The sequence below is a fragment of the Pseudophryne corroboree genome, chromosome 1 (genome assembly GCF_028390025.1).
Source record: "Pseudophryne corroboree isolate aPseCor3 chromosome 1, aPseCor3.hap2, whole genome shotgun sequence".
NCBI classification, from domain to species: domain Eukaryota; kingdom Metazoa; phylum Chordata; class Amphibia; order Anura; family Myobatrachidae; genus Pseudophryne; species Pseudophryne corroboree.
The window spans coordinates 1,237,866,192-1,237,887,277 of NC_086444.1; the positions used below are offsets into that span (position 1 = coordinate 1,237,866,192).

Here is a 21,086-nt window from a genome sequence, read left to right on the forward strand (position 1 = left end):
GTTCTGAGACTTTGTAACAACGAGTGTTCAGTGTAATAACACAAGGAGCCGTTCTGAGACTTTGTAACAACGAGTGTTCAGTGTAATAACACAAGGAGCCGTTCTGAGACTTTGTAACAACGAGTGTTCAGTGTAATAACACAAGGAGCCGTTCTGAGACTTTGTAACAACGAGTGTTCAGTGTAATAACACAAGGAGCCGTTCTGAGACTTTGTAACAACGAGCGTTCAGTGTAATAACACAAGGAGCCGTTCTGAGACTTTGTAACAACGAGTGTTCAGTGTAATAACACAAGGAGCCGTTCTGAGACTTTGTAACAACGAGTGTTCAGTGTAATAACACAAGGAGCCGTTCTGAGACTTTGTAACAACGAGTGTTCAGTGTAATAACACAAGGAGCCGTTCTGAGACTTTGTAACAACGAGTGTTCAGTGTAATAACACAAGGAGCCGTTCTGAGACTTTGTAACAACGAGTGTTCAGTGTAATAACACAAGGAGCCGTTCTGAGACTTTGTAACAACGAGTGTTCAGTGTAATAACACAAGGAGCCGTTCTGAGACTTTGTAACAACGAGTGTTCAGTGTAATAACACAAGGAGCCGTTCTGAGACTTTGTAACGAGTGTTCAGTGTAATAACACAAGGAGCCGTTCTGAGACTTTGTAACAACGAGTGTTCAGTGTAATAACACAAGGAGCCGTTCTGAGACTTTGTAACAACGAGTGTTCAGTGTAATAACACAAGGAGCCGTTCTGAGACTTTGTAACAACGAGTGTTCAGTGTAATAACACAAGGAGCCGTTCTGAGACTTTGTAACAACGAGTGTTCAGTGTAATAACACAAGGAGCCGTTCTGAGACTTTGTAACAATGAGTGTTCAGTGTAATAACACAAGGAGCCGTTCTGAGATTTTGTAACAACGAGTGTTCAGTGTAATAACACAAGGAGCCGTTCTGAGACTTTGTAACAACGAGTGTTCAGTGTATTAACACAAGGAGCCGTTCTGAGACTTTGTAACAACGAGTGTTCAGTGTAATAACACAAGGAGCCGTTCTGAGACTTTGTAACAACGAGTGTTCAGTGTAATAACACAAGTAGCCGTTCTGAGACTTTGTAACAACGAGTGTTCAGTGTAATAACACAAGGAGCCGTTCTGAGACTTTGTAACAACAAGCGGTGATTACTGCATCTGATTATTCCGTCTCTCTACAAGCAGTTAGTGGACAATCTGAGAATACTGATTTGCACAGCAACTAATAAGTATATCCCCTATTGCACATATTGTGGTTATTATATACGCATGAGAGCTGATCCATATTTTATTTTAGGTGCATATAGAAATCCGGCTTTTGAAAATAAGAATTAATTAGAGTTGTTGAATTTATATATGCATATGATAGCTTTTTTTATTAGATTAAGAATTTTAGAGATTTATGTGATTAATCCAGAATAAAAAGGTGTTTTTATGTATATATGTGAATTCACTTTATTTGGAGTCTGAAAGGTTCTTAAATAGCGCAGAGTGTTCTTTTCTTATATTGTCTAGTTGGTAATTCCCCCTTTCTTAAAGGGGAACCGCTGATTTTATGCTTACACTAGCACAATTAACATTCAGCAGCTGATTAATATCTGTATTCCTATTAACTATTAAGGTTTGTTTTAGAATAAATATAACATTTAAAATTTAGTACTAGCGCCGTGAGACATTCTTGTATGAAGATTCTACACTGTGTTAATTTATCCATATTATTCCTCTTTCTGTTGATCATTATCAGTGTCCTACTACACAAATCAAGAGGTTCATATTTCAACTACTTCTATTATTTATTATTATCCTTTATATGACATCACAAGGAATTAACAACACCCAATTACAGAGTACATAAAAAAATACGCAAAACAGGCAAACAGTGACTTACTGTCAAAGACAATGTAGGACAAGTACAGGGTAAATAACATATCTGCATCAGCTCCCGACACTGAACTAAGTGTCATGGTGTCAGAAAACTGTGTGATTTGATGCTGTTGAAGATGGTTAAAGTAAGAGAATGAAAAGCACATGAGGAAAGAGGACCCGGCTCATGAAAACTTACATTCTAAAGGGGAGAGACCGACAGATGTGATGCAGATGAGTGAGCATGGAACAGAATGTTATGATGAGATTTGGCTGCAGTTGTTGGGTATCGAGAGCCAATTTAAAGTTTTGTAGAGAGGTGGAGATTCTGAGGGGGAGATACAAAGAATTCCATAGAAAGAGAGTGGCACAAGAAAAATATTGGAGCTTGGAGTGGGAGGAAGTAATCAGTAGGCAGTGCCTTAGCGGAGTGAAGAGTGCAGGTGGGAGTGTAAAGGGAGATAAGTTCAGAGATGTAAATGGGAGAAGAGTGGGTAAGAGCTTTGTAATGTAGCGTGAGAAACTTTACTTGTATTCTGAAAGGGAAGGAATGTTAGTTATGGGCTTGTAGAAGAGATGAGTTGGACAGTTTTGTTTGATGAGGTTGATAAACTGGGAAACAGCATTGAGGATAGATTGGAGTAGAGAAAGGCATTTTTCAGGGATTCCAGATAGAAGGAGATTACAGTACTCCAGTCTGGAGATGATCAGTGAGTGAATTAAGGACTTGGTAGCATCCTGGTTGAGAAAGGGTCTGATCCTGGAAATATTTACAGATGAAAATGGCAGGTTTGTGAGAGGTGATACATTTGTGGTTTGAAGTAGAGAAAGGAGTTAAAGATTACTCCAATACAGCACACTTGGAGGCTAGAGGATACAATGGTGCCATTAATAGATAAAGAAATTGTGGTGGGTGAGGTTGTGTGGAAGGGTGGAAAGATGATCAGGTCAGTCTTAGTCATGTTATGTTTAAGAAAGTGCTGGGACATCTACGAAAAGGTAGCATAAAGAGAGTTGGAGATATAGTATGATGGAGGAGAGTGAAGGAGAGGTCAGGGGACAAAAGGTAAATTTGAGTATCATCAGCATAGAGAGGAATTGGTAGTCAAAAAAGCTGATGAGTTTACATAAAGAGGACATATAGATAGAGAAAAGGAAATAACCAAGAACAGAACCTTGAAAGACAACAACAGTTAGTGAAAGTGGAGGTAAAGTGGCATCATGAGAGGAGAAAGAGAAGGAACAGTCAGAGATCAGACCAAGAGAGTGAAGGATATGCAGAAGAGGGTAGTCCACACTGTCAAAAGCAGAGTTTAAAATTAATTATCAGAGATCAGTGTCCCTTAAATGTTGCAGCATGAAGGTCATTGCAGACTTTGTGATGACAGTTTCAATGGAGTAGACAGGACAAAATCCAGACTGGAATGGGTCAAGCAGGGAGTGGGAGGATAGAAAGGCAGTAATGCAGTTGTACAGAATATGCTCAAGTAGTTTGTAGTGAAACATGAGGAGAGAAATGTGTCAGTACATGGAGAGGGTGTTTGGATCAATGGTAGGTTTTAAGAATAGGGGAAATGAGTGTATTCTTGAAGGCATAGGGTACAGTGCCTCATGAGAGGGAGATATTGAGGAAGTGAGTCAAATGGAGAGGTGGTGGTGAGAAGGAATGGATGATGGTTATGAATTTATCATTAGTTATAAGGAAGAAAGATGTTAGAGCTGATAAGAGGGACAGGGAGGGGTGTTAAGGGACAGGAGGTTGCTGATGGACTGGTAGGATGTGAAGTCCTAATGTACAGATAGGTCCTCCATTATCTTTGCTGACTGAGGCATTAGTCGCGATCGGGCATACGCAGCGTGCCTGGGCGCAAGGAGGCGCGCCTAGTTGAAGGGATGCGCACAGAGCGTTTAGTGTTACCTTTGAGTGTAATACCTAAGATCATCCACCAGATGTCGCTTTTTAAAATCACCAATGCGCATGCGTGTGGTCTCCATTAAAATACAATACTGAACTACAGGGTAAGAACTACTTTACTGGTGCGTCTCATTACGCTACATTATGCTACAGTATGTCATAAAGTATATAACAGTATATACAGTACAGATGCAAATAGTACAACATATACAGATGCAAACAAACGTGTTACAGATACAGTGTGGTCTATTGATGTTAGGAATATGTGAGCGTCCAAATCCCATAGTATTAAGTATAATGGGGAGAGATAAAAGATACTCCCTAAGTTCCTGGATGCCAAATCACTGTGTGAATAGTTTATACAGATGAAAATGAACATTTTAAAACACTTGTGTATGCAGACGCAACTAATGTGTGAAAGGAATAATGTAGCTCATTGACTTTACAGTATGTACAGTGCACTAAATGAGCAGCCGAGTCCCCTAATGGCATAAATGAAAACCAATAGGAAGGAATCACTGCTTGCATTACTTTTACACATGAACTTGTGTATCTTCCATGCAGCGACGTAGGCTATCAGTGAAGGCTCCCACCTCCCATGCTGAGGATCCCGGCTTCGATTCCCAAAGTGCCAATCTATATATTTTTTTCCCCTTACATTCACTTTATTAATTTTGTTTTTCTGTGTAATATATTGTAAAACATTCAATGGAAAGGTGCACACAGGTTTCACATAAATCAGGGTTTTTAGTGAACAGCTAATTAGTACCATAATAGAACATACTGTACAGAGATACTAAGGACGGTGATTTGGCACCCAGGAACTTAGGGAGGAGCTTTTATCTCTCTACACTATACATAGAAAGATTGCAATGGAGAGAGATAAAAGCTCCTCCCTAAGTTCCTGGGTGCCAAATCATCATTCTTACTATCTCTGTACAGTATATTCTATTAGGGTACTAATTAGCTGTTCATGCTAATTAGTTGTTCACTAAAAACCCTGATTTATGTGAAACCTGTGTGCACACTTCCATTGAACGTTTTACAATGGATTACACAGGAAAAAAAGAATATGAAAGTGATTGTCAGGGTAAAAAAAATTCACACTTTAGTTAGAAATTAGAACTACATTATTCCTTTTACACATTAGTTGCGTCTGCATACACAAGTGTTTTAACATGTTCGTTTGCGTCTGAATAATTTTTTTACATTTTTTTTACTCTCTCCGTCTGACCATTGGTTACCATCTATGAGTACACTATGCAGTACAGGACTATATTAAAATTACAGTCATCACTGACCATTTTCCAGAGCTTGTACTGTAGATCAATCCGCCGCTATTCAAACTAAAGTACTGGATTAGTGGAGCATTAGCCACCCAGTGGTGGAGATGTGTATTGCATGCTGAGTATCTAGTCATGCCTCAACGCGCCTGTCCGTGATTAAACTCAGCAACATAAGCTATCGCCTCGGCGTGACTAAACCTCCGTCTATGTGCTGAAACAATCAAGATAATGGAGGACTCATCTGTATAGAGTACATTTTGGATGTGAAGTAAGTGGAAAAATCAAGAGCCTAGAATGAGGAGGGGAGATGAGTTTTTGGTTATGTAAACTTCTCTAGACACATGCATTTAATTGTAATATCCTTGATATTCAAAGATTTATCTAATCACGACAGGTTTCACAGACTAACAGAGCAACATCTGCGATCCCAGAATGTCCAAGTTATTCAATATTGAAAACAGTTTGATTAACGATAGAGAATAATGGAGATTTCGATAAGTTTACTCTGATGAATTCCCCCAATGAAAAGAGTAAAGATTCTTCAAAAATATTTATTTTATTGAAATCCCTTTGGCATTTTGTTTAATTATAAATGAATTCCAAATTGGAAAAAATATTTTCCCTTTTGTTATCTTACTTTTTACAATTTTACTTTGCTATTATATAAATTTATATTTTTAAAGAAATAATTCACTGTGGGGGAATTCCATAGTGCTTGAGGTTTACTGAGGTCAAACAAACAACTCACATACTGTACCTCACACCTGATTTTGGATTACCACAGTTATGAAGGAATCTAATATCTATGGGATCTAATTATAAAAAAAACTATGGTTGAAGGTTTTTCAGCTCTGAAAAAAATATACTCATCTCTCCATGCAGAATATCAAGATTGTATGTTAATATTTCAGATCTCAAAGCTGTGAACATAAGAACAGTCTGCACATGTTGACATGTTCATTGTTGTCATTTTATCAATGTTCAAAATACCAAAATCCTAATTTAGTCTACTATCTTGATGGCAGTGACGATAGGCAGACAGAACCTGGGGCAAAAAAACCATGGTATGGTTGACACAACGTTTTCTCAATTTCTCCTTTACCACCAAATTCAGCTCAATTTTCAGAATTAAAAGCATTAACCAAGTCTTGACTTATGTCAGAAGAGAGGACCATAAATACTCATACAGAAAGTTCATATGATTTTGTTGTATTACTTGATTTTGGCGATTCATATAAAAAAGAGACTTCATAACAGTAACAAGCAACCAATATGTACATGTTAAAGCAGTTAAGGAGTTGCCAGAAGTCATACAATTAAAACCTACTCTTGGCTGCTACAAATACCAATCCCAGGACAAGATAAAACTAATAATGTAAATAACTGTGTGCAGTTATAGCATCCATGAGTAATCTGATTAAGACCTACTGATATAGTAATATCTTCACATTATTTCTAGACGTATACTTTGTCTCCTGTATTGTCTATTTGCAAATTAAAAAATCAGTAAGGAAGGTTAAAACACTACCTTCATATATTTCCTTTTACACATCCTATAACCAAATGTAATTCAAGTTACAGAGGCTAGAATGACTCAGTGTGATTTGGTATCGGATGAAGGGGACAGTATGTCATTGCTAAGGCACAAGATTATTTCTGTATGTATAGTATGCTAATGTAATACCATCTGTTCAAAGTACACATTTTACTACACTACTTTAAAAATAAACCAAATAATCTGTAACATTCGCAAGTGGGAGAGGTGATGGAAAACTAGTACTACTACTACTACTACTACTACTACTACTACTACTACTACTACTACTACTACTACAACAACTACTACTACTACTACTACAACAACTACTACTACTACCTATTACTACCAACACTTCCACAACAACTAAAACTAATTCTACCACTATCACTAATACTACTACTACTACTACTACTATTACTTACTACTACAACTCCTACTCCTACTACTACTACTACTAATAATAATAATAATAATAATAATAATATAAAATTGATTTAATCACAATGTTCTTGTATATTCTTTGTTGTCTAACAAATTTTGGGAACCTAACTTCAGTGCTTCATGAAACTCAAAGTGCTTGAGATGACTAATAATATGATCATGTGTTTTATATCTGCACAGTGTGCCTTCATCAGTTTGCCATAAAGGTGGCACCTACTGTTTGCCCTATCACACTATGCTGCACCAAGAGGCTCTCTGAAAAATCCCTTTAGCAAATTTACTATTTTCTCTCACTAATCTCGGCTAGGAAGATATTCCATGTCCAGTCAAAATAATTCATTACACAGAAGTTAATGATGTTTTTCTTTGTGTAACAAATTTGTTGCCAGATGTCATGTATCTAGGCTTACCATACATACCGTGTAACTGGGGCACACATGAAACACACAGATTCTCTAGCTGAGTAATACCAGGTGAAATGCAAGTTTGAAGTCAGCCAGCGACAGAATATGTGTGATTCATGTGTCCTGGTATAAAGGGATAGTACGGCACATCTGCATGTATAATACACCAACTGCATTCCTACTGTATATGATATACTGAATTTCATCATCTCTTACCATGCCATTTTTCCACGTGATTTCTCCTGCTTTTATATTATAAAACTGGTCATCTTGTGATTCGTCAAAGATGGTCACAGGCTTTATAACAAATTCATATGATGTATTAGTTTTATATATAACCCAATTTTCCATTAACCACTTGGAGGGCAGATCTCCTCTCTCATTGAAGGTCATCTCTTCTCCAGTGGGATCTGTGTAATGAAGGTTTCTCATAGAGTGCTGCTTTCAATAGGAAATAAAAATGTCTGTATAAGTAATGGCACAAACACAGTAAATGTTCTGGACATATAAATCCACTTATAGCATAACTGTGGCCATAGATTTTATAGGTAATGAGAGAATGGGTCTATTTACAAAACATAGGAAGTAGAGATGAGTGGGTTCGGTTCTCCGAGAACCTAACCCCCCCGAACTCCACGTGGTTTACACGGGTCCGAGGCAACTTCGGTTCTTCCTGCCCGACTTGGAAAACCCGAATGAGGCAAAACGTTATCATCCCGCTGTCGGATTCTCGCGAGATTCAGATTCCATATAAAGAGCTGCGCGTCGCCGCCGTATTCACTTGTGCATTGTAGACAGAGCGGAGAGGACGTGGCTACGTTCTCTCAGTGGAAATCTCAATATCAGTGCTCAGTATCAGTGCTTACTGATAACTTATTGCTGCTCAGTAATACTTCTAGTTGTGTGTCTCTCCTGCTCAGTGTCAGTTCTAGTATCCTCATCAGTGCTCAGTATCACTGCTCATTGTCTTGTGCTACATTGTGTGGTGCTCAGTATATTTCAGTACATTACTAATAGTCCAGTGCTGCATCTTGCTGCTCAGTGTCAGTTCTTCTCAGTATAATCCTCATCAGTGCTCAGTATCACTGCTCATTGTCTTGTGCTGCATTGTGTGGTGCTCAGTATACTACAGTACATTATTAATAGTCCAGGGCTGCATCATGTTGCTCAATGTCAGTTCTAGTCCGCATCAGTGCTCAGTATCACTGCTCATTGTCTTGTGCTACATTGTGTGGTGCTCAGTATACTACAGTACATTACTAATAGTCCAGTGCTGCATCTTACTGCTCAGTGTCAGTTCTAGTATTCTCATCAGTGCTCAGTATCACTGCTCATTGTCTTGTGCTGCATTGTGTGGTGCTCAGTATATTTCAGTACATTACTAATAGTCCAGGGCTGCATCTTGCTGCCCAGTGTCAGTTCTTGTATCCTCATCAGTGCTCAGTATCACTGCTCATTGTCTTGTGCTGCATTGTGTGGTGCTCAGTATGTTACAGTACATTACTAATAGTCCAGTGCTACATCTTACTGCTCAGTGTCAGTTCTAGTATTCTCATCAGTGCTCAGTATCACTGCTCATTGTCTTGTGCTGCATTGTGTGGTGCTTAGAGATGAGCGGGTTCGGTTTCTTTGAATCCGAACCCGCACGAACTTCACTTTTTTTTCCACGGGTCCGAGCGACTCGGATCTTCCCGCCTTGCTCGGTTAGCCCGAGCGCGCCCGAACGTCATCATGACGCTGTCGGATTCTCGCGAGGCTCGGATTCTATCGCGAGACTCGGATTCTATATAAGGAGCCGCGCGTCGCCGCCATTTTCACTCGTGCATTGAGATTGATAGGGAGAGGACGTGTCTGGCGTCCTCTCCATTAGAATAGAGATAGATAGATTAGATAGAGAGAGATTGTGCAGAGTCGCAGACAGAGTTAGTTTACCACAGTCAGTGACCAGTGCAGTTGCTAGTTAACTTTTATTTAATATAATATATCCGTTCACTTCTCTCTGCTATATCCGTTCTCTGCCTGAAAAAAAAAACGATACACAGCACAGTCAGTCACACAGTGTGACTCAGTCTGTGTGCACTCAGCTCAGCCCAGTGTGCTGCACAGTCATCAATGTATAAATTAAAAGCTTATAATTAATTGTGGGGGAGACTGGGGAGCACTGCAGGTTGTTAGCAGGAGCCAGGAGTACAATTATATTAATTAACAGTGCACACTTTTGCTGCAGGAGTGGTGACCAGTGCCTGACCACCAGTATAGTATTGTTGTATACTACTAATATCTCTTTAAATATCAACCAGTCTATATTAGCAGCAGACACAGTACAGTGCGGTAGTTCACGGCTGTGGCTACCTCTGTGTCGGCACACGGCAGGCAGTCCGTCCGACCAGAATTGTATTATTTATTATTATATACCTACCACCTAACCGTGGTTTTTTTTTCATTCTTTATACCGTCATAGTGTCATCCTAATTGTTACGAGTATACTACTATCTCTTTATCAACCAGTGTACAGTGCGGTAGTTCACGGCTGTGGCTACCTCTGTGTCGGCACACGGCAGGCAGTCCGTCCGACCAGAATTGTATTATTTATTATTATATACCTACCACCTAACCGTGGTTTTTTTTTCATTCTTTATACCGTCATAGTGTCATCCTAATTGTTACGAGTATACTACTATCTCTTTATCAACCAGTGTACAGTGCGGTAGTTCACGGCTGTGGCTACCTCTGTGTCGGCACACGGCAGGCAGTCCGTCCGACCAGAATTGTATTATTTATTATTATATACCTACCACCTAACCGTGGTTTTTTTTTCATTCTTTATACCGTCATAGTGTCATCCTAATTGTTACGAGTATACTACTATCTCTTTATCAACCAGTGTACAGTGCGGTAGTTCACGGCTGTGGCTACCTCTGTGTCGGCACACGGCAGGCAGTCCGTCCGACCAGAATTGTATTATTTATTATTATATACCTACCACCTAACCGTGGTTTTTTTTTCATTCTTTATACCGTCATAGTGTCATCCTAATTGTTACGAGTATACTACTATCTCTTTATCAACCAGTGTACAGTGCGGTAGTTCACGGCTGTGGCTACCTCTGTGTCGGCACACGGCAGGCAGTCCGTCCGACCAGAATTGTATTATTTATTATTATATACCTACCACCTAACCGTGGTTTTTTTTTCATTCTTTATACCGTCATAGTGTCATCCTAATTGTTACGAGTATACTACTATCTCTTTATCAACCAGTGTACAGTGCGGTAGTTCACGGCTGTGGCTACCTCTGTGTCGGCACACGGCAGGCAGTCCGTCCGACCAGAATTGTATTATTTATTATTATATACCTACCACCTAACCGTGGTTTTTTTTTCATTCTTTATACCGTCATAGTGTCATCCTAATTGTTACGAGTATACTACTATCTCTTTATCAACCAGTGTACAGTGCGGTAGTTCACGGCTGTGGCTACCTCTGTGTCGGCAGTCGGCAGGCAGTCCGTCCATCCATAATTGTATTATTATTATAATATATACCACCTAACCGTGGTTTTTTTTTCATTCTTTATACCGTCATAGTGTCATACTAGTTGTTACGAGTATACTACTATCTCTTTATCAACCAGTGTACAGTGCGGTAGTTCACGGCTGTGGCTACCTCTGTGTCGGCAGTCGGCAGGCAGTCCGTCCATCCATAATTGTATTATTATTATAATATATACCACCTAACTGTGGTTTTTTTTGCATTCTTTATACCGTCGTCATAGTGTCATACTAGTTGTTACGAGTATACTACTATCTCTTTATCAACCAGTGTACAGTGCGGTAGTTCACGGCTGTGGCTACCTCTGTGTCGGCAGTCGGCAGGCAGTCCGTCCATCCATAATTGTATTATTATTATAATATATACCACCTAACCGTGGTTTTTTTTTCATTCTTTATACCGTCGTCATAGTGTCATACTAGTTGTTACGAGTATACTACTATCTCTTTATCAACCAGTGTACAGTGCGGTAGTTCACGGCTGTGGCTACCTCTGTGTCGGCAGTCGGCAGGCAGTCCGTCCATCCATAATTGTATTATTATTATAATATATACCACCTAACCGTGGTTTTTTTTTCATTCTTTATACCGTCGTCATAGTGTCATACTAGTTGTTACGAGTATACTACTATCTCTTTATCAACCAGTGTACAGTGCGGTAGTTCACGGCTGTGGCTACCTCTGTGTCGGCAGTCGGCAGGCAGTCCGTCCATCCATAATTGTATTATTATTATAATATATACCACCTAACCGTGGTTTTTTTTTCATTCTTTATACCGTCGTCATAGTGTCATACTAGTTGTTACGAGTATACTACTATCTCTTTATCAACCAGTGTACAGTGCGGTAGTTCACGGCTGTGGCTACCTCTGTGTCGGCAGTCGGCAGGCAGTCCGTCCATCCATAATTGTATTATTATTATAATATATACCACCTAACCGTGGTTTTTTTATACCACCTAACCGTGGCAGTCCGTCCATAATTGTATACTAGTATCCAATCCATCCATCTCCATTGTGTACCTGAGGTGCCTTTTAGTTCTGCCTATAAAATATGGAGAACAAAAAAGTTGAGGTTCCAAAATTAGGGAAAGATCAAGATCCACTTCCACCTCGTGCTGAAGCTGCTGCCACTAGTCATGGCCGAGACGATGAAATGCCAGCAACGTCGTCTGCCAAGGCCGATGCCCAATGTCATAGTACAGAGCATGTCAAATCCAAAACACCAAATATCAGAAAAAAAAGGACTCCAAAACCTAAAATAAAATTGTCGGAGGAGAAGCGTAAACTTGCCAATATGCCATTTACCACACGGAGTGGCAAGGAACGGCTGAGGCCCTGGCCTATGTTCATGGCTAGTGGTTCAGCTTCACATGAGGATGGAAGCACTCAGCCTCTCGCTAGAAAACTGAAAAGACTCAAGCTGGCAAAAGCACCGCAAAGAACTGTGCGTTCTTTGAAATCCCAAATCCACAAGGAGAGTCCAATTGTGTCGGTTGCGATGCCTGACCTTCCCAACACTGGACGTGAAGAGCATGCGCCTTCCACTATTTGCATGCCCCCTGCAAGTGCTGGAAGGAGCACCCGCAGTCCAGTTCCTGATAGTCAGATTGAAGATGTCAGTGTTGAAGTACACCAGGATGAGGAGGATATGGGTGTTGCTGGCGCTGGGGAGGAAATTGACCAGGAGGATTCTGATGGTGAGGTGGTTTGTTTAAGTCAGGCACCCGGGGAGACACCTGTTGTCCGTGGGAGGAATATGGCCGTTGACATGCCAGGTGAAAATACCAAAAAAATCAGCTCTTCGGTGTGGAGGTATTTCACCAGAAATGCGGACAACAGGTGTCAAGCCGTGTGTTCCCTTTGTCAAGCTGTAATAAGTAGGGGTAAGGACGTTAACCACCTCGGAACATCCTCCCTTATACGTCACCTGCAGCGCATTCATAATAAGTCAGTGACAAGTTCAAAAACTTTGGGTGACAGCGGAAGCAGTCCACTGACCAGTAAATCCCTTCCTCTTGTAACCAAGCTCACGCAAACCACCCCACCAACTCCCTCAGTGTCAATTTCCTCCTTCCCCAGGAATGCCAATAGTCCTGCAGGCCATGTCACTGGCAAGTCTGACGAGTCCTTTCCTGCCTGGGATTCCTCCGATGCATCCTTGCGTGTAACGCCTACTGCTGCTGGCGCTGCTGTTGTTGCCGCTGGGAGTCGATGGTCATCCCAGAGGGGAAGTCGTAAGCCCACTTGTACTACTTCCAGTAAGCAATTGACTGTTCAACAGTCCTTTGCGAGGAAGATGAAATATCACAGCAGTCATCCTACTGCAAAGCGGATAACTGAGTCCTTGACAACTATGTTGGTGTTAGACGTGCGTCCGGTATCCGCCGTTAGTTCACAGGGAACTAGACAATTTATTGAGGCAGTGTGCCCCCGTTACCAAATACCATCTAGGTTCCACTTCTCTAGGCAGGCGATACCGAGAATGTACACGGACGTCAGAAAAAGACTCACCAGTGTCCTAAAAAATGCAGTTGTACCCAATGTCCACTTAACCACGGACATGTGGACAAGTGGAGCAGGGCAGGGTCAGGACTATATGACTGTGACAGCCCACTGGGTAGATGTATGGACTCCCGCCGCAAGAACAGCAGCGGCGGCACCAGTAGCAGCATCTCGCAAACGCCAACTCTTTCCTAGGCAGGCTACGCTTTGTATCACCGCTTTCCAGAATACGCACACAGCTGAAAACCTCTTACGGCAACTGAGGAAGATCATCGCGGAATGGCTTACCCCAATTGGACTCTCCTGTGGATTTGTGGCATCGGACAACGCCAGCAATATTGTGTGTGCATTAAATATGGGCAAATTCCAGCACGTCCCATGTTTTGCACATACCTTGAATTTGGTGGTGCAGAATTTTTTAAAAAACGACAGGGGCGTGCAAGAGATGCTGTCGGTGGCCAGAAAAATTGCGGGACACTTTCGGCGTACAGGCACCACGTACAGAAGACTGGAGCACCACCAAAAACTACTGAACCTGCCCTGCCATCATCTGAAGCAAGAAGTGGTAACGAGGTGGAATTCAACCCTCTATATGCTTCAGAGGTTGGAGGAGCAGCAAAAGGCCATTCAAGCCTATACAATTGAGCACGATATAGGAGATGGAATGCACCTGTCTCAAGTGCAGTGGAGAATGATTTCAACGTTGTGCAAGGTTCTGATGCCCTTTGAACTTGCCACACGTGAAGTCAGTTCAGACACTGCCAGCCTGAGTCAGGTCATTCCCCTCATCAGGCTTTTGCAGAAGAAGCTGGAGGCATTGAAGAAGGAGCTAACACGGAGCGATTCCGCTAGGCATGTGGGACTTGTGGATGCAGCCCTTAATTCGCTTAACAAGGATTCACGGGTGGTCAATCTGTTGAAATCAGAGCACTACATTTTGGCCACCGTGCTCGATCCTAGATTTAAAGCCTACCTTGGATCTCTCTTTCCGGCAGACACAGGTCTGCTGGGGTTGAAAGACCTGCTGGTGACAAAATTGTCAAGTCAAGCGGAACGCGACCTGTCAACATCTCCTCCTTCACATTCTCCCGCAACTGGGGGTGCGAGGAAAAGGCTCAGAATTCCGAGCCCACCCGCTGGCGGTGATGCAGGGCAGTCTGGAGCGACTGCTGATGCTGACATCTGGTCCGGACTGAAGGACCTGACAACGATTACGGACATGTCGTCTACTGTCACTGCATATGATTCTCTCAACATTGATAGAATGGTGGAGGATTATATGAGTGACCGCATCCAAGTAGGCACGTCACACAGTCCGTACTTATACTGGCAGGAAAAAGAGGCAATTTGGAGGCCCTTGCACAAACTGGCTTTATTCTACCTAAGTTGCCCTCCCACAAGTGTGTACTCCGAAAGAGTGTTTAGTGCCGCCGCTCACCTTGTCAGCAATCGGCGTACGAGGTTACATCCAGAAAATGTGGAGAAGATGATGTTCATTAAAATGAATTATAATCAATTCCTCCGCGGAGACATTGACCAGCAGCAATTGCCTCCACAAAGTACACAGGGAGCTGAGATGGTGGATTCCAGTGGGGACGAATTGATAATCTGTGAGGAGGGGGATGTACACGGTGATATATCGGAGGGTGAAGATGAGGTGGACATCTTGCCTCTGTAGAGCCAGTTTGTGCAAGGAGAGATTAATTGCTTCTTTTTTGGGGGGGTCCAAACCAACCCGTCATATCAGTCACAGTCGTGTGGCAGACCCTGTCACTGAAATGATGGGTTGGTTAAAGTGTGCATGTCCTGTTTTGTTTATACAACATAAGGGTGGGTGGGAGGGCCCAAGGATAATTCCATCTTGCACCTCTTTTTTCTTTTCTTTTTCTTTGCATCATGTGCTGATTGGGGAGGGTTTTTTGGAAGGGACATCCTGCGTGACACTGCAGTGCCACTCCTAGATGGGCCCGGTGTTTGTGTCGGCCACTAGGGTCGCTAATCTTACTCACACAGCTACCTCATTGCGCCTCTTTTTTTCTTTGCGTCATGTGCTGTTTGGGGAGGGTTTTTTGGAAGGGACATCCTGCGTGACACTGCAGTGCCACTCCTAGATGTGCCCGGTGTTTGTGTCGGCCACTAGGGTCGCTAATCTTACTCACACAGTCAGCTACCTCATTGCGCCTCTTTTTTTCTTTGCGTCATGTGCTGTTTGGGGAGGGTTTTTTGGAAGGGCCATCCTGCGTGACACTGCAGTGCCACTCCTAGATGGGCCCGGTGTTTGTGTCGGCCACTAGGGTCGCTTATCTTACTCACACAGCGACCTCGGTGCAAATTTTAGGACTAAAAATAATATTGTGAGGTGTGATGTGTTCAGAATAGGCTGAAAATGAGTGTAAATTATGTTTTTTGAGGTTAATAATACTTTGGGATCAAAATTACCCCCAAATTCTATGATTTAAGCTGTTTTTTAGGGTTTTTTTAAAAAAACACCCGAATCCAAAACACACCCGAATCCGACAAAAAAAATTCGGTGAGGTTTTGCCAAAACGCGGTCGAACCCAAAACACGGCCGCGGAACCGAACCCAAAACCAAAACACAAAACCCGAAAAATTTCCGGCGCTCATCTCTAGTGGTGCTCAGTATATTTCAGTACATTACTAATAGTCCAGGGCTGCATCTTGCTGCCCAGTGTCAGTTCTAGTATCCTCATCAGTGCTCAGTATCACTGCTCATTGTCTTGTGCTGCATTGTGTGGTGCTCAGTATATTTCAGTACATTACTAATAGTCCAGGGCTGCATCTTACTGCCCAGTGTCAGTTCTCAGTATCATCCTTATCAGTGCTCAGTATCTCTGCTCATTGTCTTGTGCTGCATTATGTGGTGCTCAGTATACTACAGTATATTACTAATAGTCCAGTGCTACATCTTGCTGCTCAGTGTCAGTTCTAGTATTCTCATCAGTGCTCAGTACCACTGCTCATTGTCTTGTGCTGCATTGTGTGGTGCTCAGTATACTACAGTACATTACTAATAGTCCAGGGCTGCATCTTGCTGCTCAGTGTCAGTTCTCAGTATCATCCTTATCAGTGCTCAGTATCACTGCTCATTGTCTTGTGCTGCATTGTGTGGTGCTCAGTATACTACAGTACATTACTAATAGTCCAGGGCTGCATCTTGCTGCTCAGTGTCAGTTATAGTATCCCCATCAGTGCTCAGTATCACTGCTCATTGTCTTGTGCTGCATTGTGTGGTGCTCAGTATATTACAGTACATTACTAATAGTCCAGGGCTGCATCTTACTGCTCAGTGTCAGTTCTAGTATCCCCATCAGTGCTCAGTATCACTGCTCATTGTCTTGTGCTGCATTGTGTGGTGCTCAGTATATTACAGTACATTACTAATAGTCCAGGGCTGCATCTTGCTGCTCAGTGTCAGTTCTAGTATCCCCATCAGTGCTCAGTATCACTGCTCATTGTCTTGTGCTGCATTGTGTGGTGCTCAGTATACTACAGTACATTACTAATAGTCCAGGGCTGCATCTTGCTGCTCAATGTCAGTTCTAGTATCCTCATCAGCGCTCAGTATCACTGCTCATTGTCTTGTGCTGCATTGTGTGGTGCTCAGTATAATTCAGTACAGTACAATAGTCCAGGGCTGCATCTTGCTGCTCAGTGTCAGTTCTAGTATCATCCTTATCAGTGCTCAGTATCACTGCTCATTGTCTTGTGCTGCATTGTGTGGTGCTCAGTATACTACAGTACATTGGCCCTCATTCCGAGTTGTTCGCTCGGTAAAAATCTTCGCATCACAGCGATTTTCTGCTTAATGCGCATGCGCAATGTCCGCACTGCGACTGCGCCAAGTAAATTTGCTATGCACTTTGTAATTTTACTCACGGCTTTTTCATCGGTCTGGCGATCGTAATGTGATTGACAGGAAATGGGTTTTACTGGGCGGAAACAGGCCGTTTTATGGGCGTGTGGGAAAAAACGCTACCGTTTCCGGAAAAAACGCAGGAGTGGCCGGAGAAACGGAGGAGTGTCTGGGCGAACGCTGGGTGTGTTTGTGACGTCAAACCATAAACGACAAGCACTGAACTGATCGCAGATGCCGAGTAAGTCTGAAGCTACTCAGAAACTGCTACGAAGTGTGTAATCGCAATATTGCGATTACTTCGTTCGCAATTATAAGATGCTAAGATTCACTCCCAGTAGGCGGCGGCTTAGCGTAAGCAACTCTGCTAAAATCGCCTTGCGAGCGAATAACTCGGAATGACCTCCTTTACTAATAGTCCAGGGCTGCATCTTACTGCTCAGTGTCAGTTCTAGTATTCTCATCAGTGCTCAGTATCACTGCTCATTGTCTTGTGCTGCATTGTGTGGTGCTCAGTATATTACAGTACATTACTAATAGTCCAGTGCTACATCTTGCTGCTCAGTGTCAGTTCTCAGTATCATCCTCATCAGTGCTCAGTATCACTGCTCATTGTCTTGTGCTGCATTGTGTGGTGCTCAGTATACTACAGTACAATAGTCCAGTGCTGCATCTTGCTGCTCAGTGTCAGTTCTAGTATCCTTATCAGTGCTCAGTATCACTGCTCATTGTCTTGTGCTGCATTGTGTGGTGCTCAGTATACTACAGTACATTACTAATAGTCCAGGGCTGCATCTTGCTGCTCAGTGTCAGTTCTAGTATCCTCATCAGTGCTCAGTATCACTGCTCATTGTCTTGTGCTGCATTGTGTGGTGCTCAGTATACTACAGTACATTACTAATAGTCCAGTGCTGCATCTTACTGCTCAGTGTCAGTTCTAGTATCCTCATCAGTGCTCAGTATCACTGCTCATTGTATTGTGCTGCATTGTGTGGTGCTCAGTATATTACAGTACATTACTAATAGTCCAGGGCTGCATCTTGCTGCTCAGTGTCAGTTCTCAGTATCATCCTTATCAGTGCTCAGTATCACTGCTCATTGTCTTGTGCTACATTGTGTGGTGCTCAGTATATTACAGTACATTACTAATAGTCCAGTGCTGCATCTTGCTGCTCAGTGTCAGTTCTAGTATCATCCTTATCAGTGCTCAGTATCACTGCTCATTGTCTTGTGCTGCATTGTGTGGTGCTCAGTATACTACAGTACAATAGTCCAGTGCTGCATCTTGCTGCTCAGTGTCAGTTCTAGTATCCCCATCAGTGCTCAGTATCACTGCTCATTGTCTTGTGCTGCATTGTGTGGTGCTCAGTATATTACAGTACATTACTAAGAGTCCAGTGCTGCATCTTGCTGCTCAGTGTCAGTTCTAGTATCCCCATCAGTGCTCAGTATCACTGCTCATTGTCTTGTGCTGCATTGTGTGGTGCTCAGTATATTACAGTACATTACTAATAGTCCAGGGCTGCATCTTGCTGCTCAGTGTCAGTTCTAGTATCCGCATCAGTGCTCAGTATCACTGCTCATTGTCTTGTGCTGCATTGTGTGGGGCTCAGTATATTACAGTACATTACTAATAGTCCAGTGCTGCATCTTGCTGGTCAGTGTCAGTTCTAGTATCCTCATCAGTGCTCAGTATCACTGCTCATTGTCTTGTGCTGCATTGTGTGGTGCTCAGTATATTACAGTACATTACTAATAGTCCAGTGCTGCATCTTGCTGCTCAGTGTCAGTTCTAGTATCCTCATCAGTGCTCAGTATCACTGCTCATTGTCTTGTGCTGCATTGTGTGGTGCTCAGTATATTACAGTACATTACTAATAGTCCAGGGCTGCATCTTGCTGCTCAGTGTCAGTTCTCAGTATCATCCTTATCAGTGCTCAGTATCACTGCTCATTGTCTTGTGCTGCATTGTGTGGTGCTCAGTATATTACAGTACATTACTAATAGTCCAGTGCTGCATCTTGCTGCTCAGTGTCAGTTCTAGTATCCTCATCAGTGCTCAGTATCACTGCTCATTGTCTTCTGCTGCATTGTGTGGTGCTCAGTATATTACAGTACATTACTAATAGTCCAGGGCTGCATCTTACTGCTCAGTGTCAGTTCTAGTATCCTCATCAGTGCTCAGTATCACTGCTCATTGTCTTGTGCTGCATTGTGTGGTGCTCAGTATATTACAGTACATTACTAATAGTCCAGTGCTGCATCTTGCTGCTCAGTGTCAGTACTCAGTATCATCCTTATCAGTGCTTAGTATTACTGCTCATTGTCTTGTGCTGCATTGTGTGGTGCTCAGTATATTACAGTATATTACTAATAGTCCAGTGCTGCATCTTGCTGCTCAGTGTCAGTTCTAGTATCCTCATCAGTGCTCAGTATCACTGCTCATTGTCTTGTGCTGCATTGAGTGGTGCTCAGTATAATTCAGTACATTACTGATAGTCCAGTGCTACATCTTACTGCTCAGTGTCAGTTCTCAGTATCATTCTTATCAGTGCTCAGTATCACTGCTCATTGTCTTGTGCTACATTGTGTGGTGCTCAGTATACTACAGTACAATACTAATTGTCCAGTGCTGCATCTTGCTGCTCAGTGTCAGTTCTAGTATCCTTATCAGTGCTCAGTATCACTGCTCATTGTCTTGTGCTGCATTGTGTGGTGCTCAGTATACTACAGTACATTACTAATAGTCCAGGGCTCCATCTTACTGCTCAGTGTCAGTTCTAGTATCCTCATCAGTGCTCAGTATCACTGCTCATTGTCTTGTGCTGCATTGTGTGGTGCTCAGTATAATTCAGTACATTACTAATAGTCCAGGGCTGCATCTTGCTGCTCAGTGTCAGTTCTAGTATCATCCTTATCAGTGCTCAGTATCACTGCTCATTGTCTTGTGCTGCATTGTGTGGTGCTCAGTATACTACAGTACAATAGTCCAGTGCTGCATCTTGCTGCTCAGTGTCAGTTCTAGTATCATCCTTATCAGTGCTCAGTATCACTGCTCATTGTCTTGTGCTGCATTGTGTGGTGCTCATTATACTACAGTACATTGGCCCTCATTCCGAGTTGTTCGCTCGGTAAAAATCTTCGCATCGCAGCGATTTTCTGCTTAATGCGCATGCGCAATGTCCGCACTGCGACTGCGCCAAGTAAATTTGCTATGCACTTTGTAATTTTACTCACGGCTTTTTCATCGGTCTGTCGATCGTAATGTGATTGACAGGAAATGGGTTTTACTGGGCGGAAACAGGCCGTTTTATGGGTGTGTGGGAAAAAACGCTACCGTTTCCGGAAAAAACGCAGGAGTGGCCGGAGAAACGGAGGAGTGTCTGGGCGAACGCTGGGTGTGTTTGTGACGTCAAACCAGGAACGACAAGCACTGAACTGATCGCAGATGCCGAGTAAGTCTGAAGCTACTCAGAAACTGCTACGAAGTGTGTAATCGCAATATTGCGATTACTTCGTTCGCAATTATAAGATGCTAAGATTCACTCCCAGTAGGCGGCGGCTTAGCGTAAGCAACTCTGCTAAAATCGCCTTGCGAGCGAATAACTCGGAATGACCTCCTTTACTAATAGTCCAGGGCTGCATCTTACTGCTCAGTGTCAGTTCTAGTATTCTCATCAG

The 21,086-nt window shown here is 42.5% G+C and overlaps 1 protein-coding gene across 1 annotated transcript in view; it reads right to left on the reverse strand.

The window, feature by feature from the left end:
* LOC135052765 (vomeronasal type-2 receptor 116-like) overlaps positions 1-21,086 on the reverse strand; it is an 84,403-nt gene that overhangs the window by 21,614 nt on the left and 41,703 nt on the right. Inside the window, exon 4 of the mRNA XM_063957446.1 lies at positions 7,694-7,918. Coding sequence (XP_063813516.1) covers positions 7,694-7,918 — 225 coding nt within the window. The remainder of the gene's footprint in view (positions 1-7,693; positions 7,919-21,086) is intronic.